This window comes from Octopus sinensis, linkage group LG4 (assembly GCF_006345805.1).
Source record: "Octopus sinensis linkage group LG4, ASM634580v1, whole genome shotgun sequence".
Classification (NCBI taxonomy): domain Eukaryota; kingdom Metazoa; phylum Mollusca; class Cephalopoda; order Octopoda; family Octopodidae; genus Octopus; species Octopus sinensis.
The window spans coordinates 24,092,645-24,101,326 of NC_043000.1; the positions used below are offsets into that span (position 1 = coordinate 24,092,645).

Genomic DNA, 8,682 nt, shown 5'->3' on the forward strand with positions numbered 1-8,682 from the left:
CTATTGCATATAATCTGTACCAACATACACATGAAATGCTGCAGCAGCTGTAGTCTATTGAACTGAATATAGAAAATATTTCCTGCAGACCAACAGTAGACTAAAATGCAATGTTGGAGATAACCAGCAGGATTTGAACCCAGTCAGCAATCAACAAAATTAATTATTGCAAGTGCACGACCATCTGCACTGCCCTTACAGACCTGATAATAACATCACAAATTGTATTAATAGTGATAATAATGGTTTCAAATTTTTGCCAGAATGACTAATATTGCCCAAGTGTCAAAACAATAGTGATATCTGTTTGGGAAGCTGATGACAGGAAAGCACATATGTTATGCTCGATTGTGAATTTCTATCTTAGTCTCGTTATTTTGGGTTGTCTTTCATTCTTGTAAAATGGAAAGACACTGTGGGCTCATAGTTTGTGGGGATCACATACTTTGATATTGTTTGGTTTTCCTCATAGGTAATCTAATTAGGCTTCGACAAGGTTTATGGTGTCTAATTTTGGGGTGGTTCTGTGGTATGCATTTTATGAATTTAAGTCTGCATGTTTCCAAAGTAACAAAAGATGAAGTTAAAGCTTCACATTATACAATATATTTGAGACATTAGTAAAGTTTGTTGATTAGTTATCATCAGTTGTGTTCAGACATCCTCTTGCTAGAAGCGAATCAATTTTATAACTGTTTCCTTAGCACAGCATTGCAAGTTGAGTTTGTTAGTAAGGTAATTAATAAGAAAGTTCAGTGGTAAAGTTGTTGCCAGTACAACACTAAGATGAACCTAACAGACAAACCCCACTACTTAGCATCTGGGTGCCTTGAGTCATCATCATCATCATCATCGTTTAATGTCCGCTTTTCATGCTAACATGGGTTGGACGATTTTGACTGAGGGCTGGCGAACCAGATGGCTGCACTGGGCTCCACTCTTGATTTGGCAGAGTTTCTACAGCTGGATGCCCTTCCTAACGCCAACCACTCCGAGAGAGTAGTGGGTGCTTTTTACGTGCCACCGGCATGGGGGCCAGTCAGGCGGTACTGGCAACAACCTCACTCGAATCTTTTTACACATGCCACCAGCACTGGTGCCAGTGAGGCTACGTTGGTAATGATCACGCTCGAATGGTGCCCTTTTACGTGCCACTGGCATGGAAGCCTGTTGGCTGCTCTGGCAATGATCATGCTCATTAGACCACTACAAGTATTCAGTCTAGGTTTGAGGATATCAAAATACAGTAATCCCTCACCAAAAAGCAGTTTATTATTAAAGCTTACATCGATTCCACTGTGGTGGTGTTTTGCATTTATAATAAAATAAATACATACAAATCATAAAAATTAAAAAAAATAAAATATACAGTACTGTTTCTACATTGCTGATTTTCACCTATCACATGGGGCTTTGGAATGTAACACCTGCAATAGCTGAGAGATAACTGTATACAGAACACTCCCCACATCAACATGAAAAAATGAGCATATAAATGAAGGGTAGGAGGAAAGAAATCAATGTTAATGATGGATTAGTCAACAGAAATATAGTCATTGCCACTTCAAAAAGTTGAAATTTATATCACAGTACAAGCTAAAAAACTTAACCCTTTTGAGGTCAGCCTATCTGAGACTACACTTGGTTCTATGATACAAGCTTCCTGTTTTAAAGCGATAAAAAGTCAAACCGTCCATTAAAATTTCACATTAATTTACATTCCAAACCCCAGCTTAATAGCCATAAAGTTATTTTACTAAATTCTTCATGGTTTTCAAAATTGAGATAAAGGTAAGGAATTTCAACAGAAATACAGAGAAGTCAGAATAGTTGAAAGTATTATAGCAGAGCAAGTATTCAAATGAACAAATGAAATCTGTAAGATGGTATCAAATACAAAATCACTTGTTATTAATGTGTAACAGATATTGTTGAAAATTAAAACGCGAAAATTCTAGCTTCTTAATATGAAAAATGGTCTCTTATCTTTGACTTATTTCAGTCATTAGACCATGGCCATGCGGGGGCACTGTTTTGAAGGATTTTAGTCAAATGACTTGACCTCAGTACTATTATTTCTTTAAAACCTGGTACTTATTCTGTCAGTCACTTTTGCCAAATCACTAAGTTATGGGGATGTAAACACACCAGCACCGATTGCCAAGTGGTGATGGGGGACAAACGCATATAGATATTTATACAATGGACTTTATTCAGTTTTCATTTACCAAATCCACTCACAAGGCTTTGGTCAGCCTGAGGTTACAGCAGAAAACACTAGCCCAAGGTGCCACACATTGGGAACCATGTAGTTGAAAAGCAAACTTCTTACCACACAACCATACCTGCTGTGGTGTGGACGAGCTACTAACGAAGCCTTTATCTAATAATTAATCAGAAAGTTCAGTGGTGAAGATAGTATAGGCTGTTTTAATTAAAAAAAAAAAACAGCCAGGACTGGAATACCCATAATCACACGTTACTCAAGCAGAGTTAACATGACATTAAACAATAACTTTATATCAATATTCACAATGGGACCAGGACTAAAATGTGATAGCCATTTTTAGACATTCCACCAATAACCTTTGTGTCAAAGGTCTGATCAAACTAAGCCGATTTTTGTTTATTTCAACAGAAATACACTTTATTGTAGTTAGACAGTCCTCCATGAGATAAATTATTCAGAGTATGTATATGAAGTTATAACAGTTTTAACATTCACTTGTATTGTTACGGTGGTGTTTCAGCATGGTACAGACCAGATTAAAAGAGGATCAAAGCTGAAAAAGCATGCAGTCATCATCATCATCACCATTTAATGTCTGTTTTCTATGCTGGCATGGATTGGATAGTTTGACAGAAGCCAATGAACCAGGGCACTGCACCAAGCACCAATGTCTGCTTTTGTAGTTTTTATGGCCAGATGCCCTTCCTAATGCCAACCACTTCACAGAGTGTACTGGGTGCTTTTTACATGGCACAGGCACTAGTGAGGTCACCAAGTAACTTGCAAAACAAGACCCCTTAACTGAGAGGGAGGCAGTAGTGCTAAGGGAGATGGCTTTATGCCAGGTCAGGTCAAGAAAGGTTGTGAGTAAAGTATATTTTCAGATCAAATCACAATGTGGTGATAGTGAAAACACATCGCCTAGTGCTTAGGGTGTTAGGCTAATGATTGTAAAGTCACACATTCCTGGACCAAGGCAGCACACTGTGTCCTTGAGCAAAGCACTTCATTTCTCATTGCTTTAGTTCACTCAGTTGAAAATGAGTACTAGCTGGTCTCTTTCCTCTGGGTCTAAGAAGAGGCTGGAAGGTGTCTATGTCAGCAGCATCCTTACTTTGGCCACCTAAAACAACTTAAGTGACAGCCAGGCTTAGATTTTAGTTAGTGTTAGCATATTTAGTACTGGAAGTATTAAAGAGCTAATTAGAAATAATTAGGTGTGCTAGTTATCTTGTTCTGCGAGAAGTATCTCAGAAGCAAATCATTAAGCATTCATGATGAAATCCATCGTGGTATTAGATACATACATCACCTAAAGCATAAAACATGGTGTCCTGGATAGTCATGCAATGTTGAGAATTACATGTCTTAAATTGTACTAAGATAAAGAATTTAAAAGAACAGGTTTCATTTGTGGCACAAAGAGAGACCCCTGGACTCGCGGATTACTTTTTAAATAGTCAACCATTATATGTTCTTGATAGGAAGAGCTCACCCTTGAAGCAGGCTATTATGAGTAATTTACTCTTGGACTGAAGAGCTAAAGGTTTAAGAATAATGTACCTTCAGCATACCATTCTGAGAGAATTTCATTAAGGCAATCTTTGATCTTGGACACAGAAAATTGGGTGCATTCTTATAAAATAACCCTTTCACATTCAAATGGTTTGCAAAAGAAATAACTAAAGCAAGTAAAATGGGATTAATGGTGTTCTCTTATTACTGTTCCTCAATTGTAGGACTCATCATAATGACAGATTATAAAGTTTTGTGTAGATGGGCATCAGATTCATCCATGTTCTATCCCACAGATGAGTAAAAGTGGTGTCAAAAAATATTTCAACAAGAATCAGAGAGCTCCTACTTCTGTTGGTGGCAAAGGGCCTCTCGCTCAGTAAAATTAAGAAGGAATTCCCCATCGAAGTTAACAAAGAACTCAATAGATCTACAAACCAAGCTGTAAAATTATATCATATTATTAGAAAATTAAATTGATTTGAACTACCAGTAAAAGCATTCTTTTCCTTTTTCAAATATATATACATCCTGCTGTAGAAACATTGCCAGATCAGATTGGAGCCTGGTGCAGCTGCTGGCTCTCCAGACCTCAAACCGTCCAACCCATACCAGCATGGAAAACGGACGTTAGACGATTATGATGATATATAGCAAGTTATGTGAATGATAGGGAGTGCTTTATAGTTGAGGATATAAGGTTGGTACCAACCTAAGAGCCTCTTCATCTGATAAGTAGTGACATTTTGAACATACCATATTGGACATTCAATTATGTATTGTATATGGTTCTTTGTCAATTGATTTATTGTTATATCTTAGTGAATTTTATATCATCCCACTGAGGTTTGATACAATACCAGTCAAATGCCGTTGTTGTTAAGCAACAAGACGGGTAAGGGTGATTAGGTGATGGTCTAGGGCTTAGGGGTGGGAGACCCCAGACCTTGGAAAAAAAAAAAAAACTTTGGCCGTCTTGTTGTAGTTGAGGGCTCTTCGTTGACGCCCGACACCACTGGGTGGTGGCCCTCGAAGTCGCTGGAAATGGAGATCTCCAGGTCCAAATTCTTGAACGGCCCAGTCAAATGCTGGAGTTAATGGTACTGACTACTCCACCCAAAACTGCTGGCCTTATGCCTAAACTGGAAACTATTTTCAAGTAGATAGCATTAATGGTGATTTAAAACAAAGACACGTAATGCTGTTCTTTTGGGTATTGTTTACTATTTCCTAGTTAACAGGACACCTCCCTTTCATATTAAGATCTACCAGAGACCTGTAATGTATATCCTACAAGGTGTTGGGGTTTCCAGTGGATGAAGTCTGCAACTGGAAGAGAAAGAGAATTGTTTATCCCAGGTCAACCATGAATGAGCAGGCCCATTCTATTTTCAGTGACGATCTCATCTTAATTTAAGACGTTCCATAGCGAGAACTGCGTTATCCAATGCACCCTTCCTTCCTTTTTAAGACAAGAGTAACAATAATAAAATACATTTAGTTGTTATTTCTACCATATCAAGTGCTCCTTTGTTGGCTGGTAATAAACGGAGTCGGAATATGTAAACAGGATGACGATAAACCCCAAACAACACCGATATAAAATAGGAACATCTTTGGAGTATGCCGGAGTTCATGAAACATACAAAAAGCTCCAACTCTATAAATCCCTGCAGAATGGCAATAGAAATTACTGATAAAATGATTGAGATTAGTAAATCTGAAAGACGGGAAATTCAGACAATATAAAATTCAACTAAGTTCTCTGGGGCAAATGAGTGTGACAAGTAAAATTATTACATAACATGCATACATGATTGCGTGCGAGGTTACAAGTGTTTACGTAATTATCAGAACGGCGGCATTTACAAACACTTAGGCAACTTTGGACACATTTTAGGTGGGGAAAATCGGTAGACAGAGGGAATCAGCGTGCTTAGTTCTCTTGAAGCTATGCATAATTAAGGACGATGTTTTTTTTTAAAACTAGTTATATGAAATATATTAGAAGCTACTGTAAAATTTACATTTTATGAAGTTTAAAATATCAGATCAATATCGGTTACGATGAGATTGTTACAAAGTTCATTAATTTCACCATACTTTGAAAATATGTGTAGACAACAGCAAAACAATGACTTGTAGTCGATTATATATAAACAAACACGACTCGATTGCTAAGTATTTTTTATCGGTATTTACCTTTTTAGCTCCCTAAATATAGTTTTAAACCTTGGCTGAACATGTATGACAAAGAACACACACACATATATATATTATGTAATATAAATAATATACGCATGGTTGCATAAATTATTTTTTGGAACATTGTATCTCGAAGCATATCACATAAAGCTGTAAATAACAGCAAGTAAATATTGTGTTGAAAAATACCTTTTGGATAGAAATCGAAGGCTGTCCAACTTTTTCTATCCAAAAAGGGTTTTTCAACAATATTTACATGCTATTATTTATAGTTTTGTGCGATGCGCTTCGAGATCCAGTGTTCAAAAAACGAATTATGTATAATTCTTAATATCTCTGAATGTACTGCATTGTGTGTAAGCAGAATACTTGGGTAAATACTGAAGGATTGAAATGTCAAGTTGTGGAGTCGGTTTGGGGTAAACAATGAGAAACCGGAAGTTATAATTTCACAAAAGACATTTGGATCCCAATGTAAAGGAATTTAGTTGTAACTCTTAATTACTTCGAGACTTTTGAAAAATTATATAAAAACAAAAGTACTGATTAAAATTAATCGGTGACAAAGAATTACAAAAAAATACAACAAAAAAAAAACAAATGCAAAAAAAAAAAATTATCAATTCTGCGTCAACCTTAAAAATAACTGCGTTAATCAGATCACTGATATTGCAGAAATTGTATCAAATGAAAATTATAAATACTTTCCATCGACTTTCCCCAACAAAACACTTTCACATGTGCGCAAGTTAAAAACACGTGATGGACCCAAGCGGCATCAACAGTGAAATAGAAATACATGTCAGAGCTATCATTGCTTTTAAAATTCTTCAATAAAATAATAAATACTAACCTCGTGAGTATAGGAACGGGGTTCATATTGCTCTCTTTTGAGGTGCGATTCCATTCTTCCAAAATTCCGTTTAGCGTAGATAAGGAGTCAAGTGTAGCCATTTGTTGACAATGCTAAGAAACAGCTGCTTCTGTAGCTGTTTCTTGTAAAATATTTGGTTTCCTCTTGTTTAGAATTATTTGGGAAAGTTATATGGTATTGTTTACATTGGTGAGATAGAAAAATGAAAGGAAGGAAGCTGTTAGCAAAGCGAACAACTTTCAGTCATTTTGGTGAAAAGAGAAAAATGGAAAACTGAGAAAAGTACAAGTGACACTCAGTGAACCAAATTCGTAATTAACACACACACGCACACAGAAGTGGGTCTACAGTTTTAAATATACCGTTTCGAATCGTTGTAAAATACAGCAATTTCACTAAATACTAAAGAGAATTCTTTTCAGCTCTTTACTATTCTAAAATTAAAGAAAAGTGGAAGGGAAAAAAGTTGGGTTTTGTACAAATAATTAATAAACGAGAGAAGCAAGCAATGCCACGCTTTTCAAAGAAACCAGTTTTCTTCTAAACAAACAATAAACAGATGTCGTAGGAATGAGGTAGATTCGTCGAAGTAATGAATTTCAAAACGTATTGTTTCTATGGTGCCAAGATTCACCTCCTACAATTGTCTGGGAACGGTAATTATCTTTAAGAAAGCTTTAAAAATCCTACATTAAAACACAACTACCAAAGGAGTCTAACACGAATACAAAGCTGCTGCTAGCATTAACAGTGGTGCAGCTCGACTTCCGGTTTAACCTATTCCGAATGTATTCTTTTATTACAGGAATAAAAAACGACCGCAGAACGATCTATTTATAATCGAATGGTTGTCACGTAAATTTCTCGAATACCCCAAAATTTATCAAAATTAAACATCTTAATTAATATTTTTATAATTGGCTATGTTAAATTAAGAATATTCAAAGATTTTAATTTTAATCCGAGACAAAGTATGATCGTTGTATCCGATTCTTTTTACTCGCATAGCTAAGTTTGTAAGGAATAGATACAAACGCCAGTATTCTATTATTCGTATATTCCAGAATACCATTAACGAATAAGCCGCTAGATCTTCCGACACATGCTGGTTGATATATATATTATGTACAGATTACATATATTTATATATATAGCTTTTTGTGTATGTAATTTCATTGAAATAATCTAGGATAAATTGAAGTATTTTGCCAAAAACTATTTTAGTTTTTTTATATTGTTATTTTATATTCCATATCTCATTATTATGGTATTTTCTCGGGAATTAGAGAGTATATGGAGCCGTATTTTATAAATTATGGCCGTTTGAAGTGGTGCAACAACTATAAAGTTCGACATTCACCACGTGGGTTCCTTAAAATTTGTCGGCAACATGCTTTATTCGTTATGTAATATAGACTGTGGTAGCTTAAAAATAAAAGATACAATCAAACATTTTGCTGTTTTGGAATAATATTTATCGCATGTCGGAATATATAAGTACACATATATATATATATATTTATGTATATACACGCAAAGACGCGTGTGCGTATTCAATAAAATAGATTGCCTCAAGTCTGCATTAAATATTAAAAAACAAAAAAAAAAATCTGCGTTTTAGTGACGTTTTAAAACTTTGATGTGCGTAACTACAACAATTTCAGAATAATCCAATTTATATTATATTTATAATACCCAAATAAATTTGTTAATTTTTGAGTTCTAAAATTGAAAAAATAACCATCGTCATGACAAAACAAAAACAAACAAAAAAAAGACAAGGCAACGTTTTCGTTCTAATGTGTATTTTTCTCGTAATTATTATACATACTTTAATTGATATGGTTAAAATGATCAC

The 8,682-nt window shown here is 35.3% G+C and overlaps 1 protein-coding gene across 1 annotated transcript in view; it reads right to left on the reverse strand.

Annotated features, from left to right (window-relative positions):
• LOC115210625 (DDB1- and CUL4-associated factor 1) overlaps window positions 1-7,597 on the reverse strand; it is a 58,375-nt gene extending 50,778 nt beyond the window's left edge. Inside the window, exon 1 of the mRNA XM_029779229.2 lies at window positions 6,804-7,597. Within this exon, the coding sequence (XP_029635089.1) occupies window positions 6,804-6,904 (101 nt within the window). The 5' untranslated portion in view covers window positions 6,905-7,597. The remainder of the gene's footprint in view (window positions 1-6,803) is intronic.
• Window positions 7,598-8,682: the final 1,085 nt, after the last annotated feature.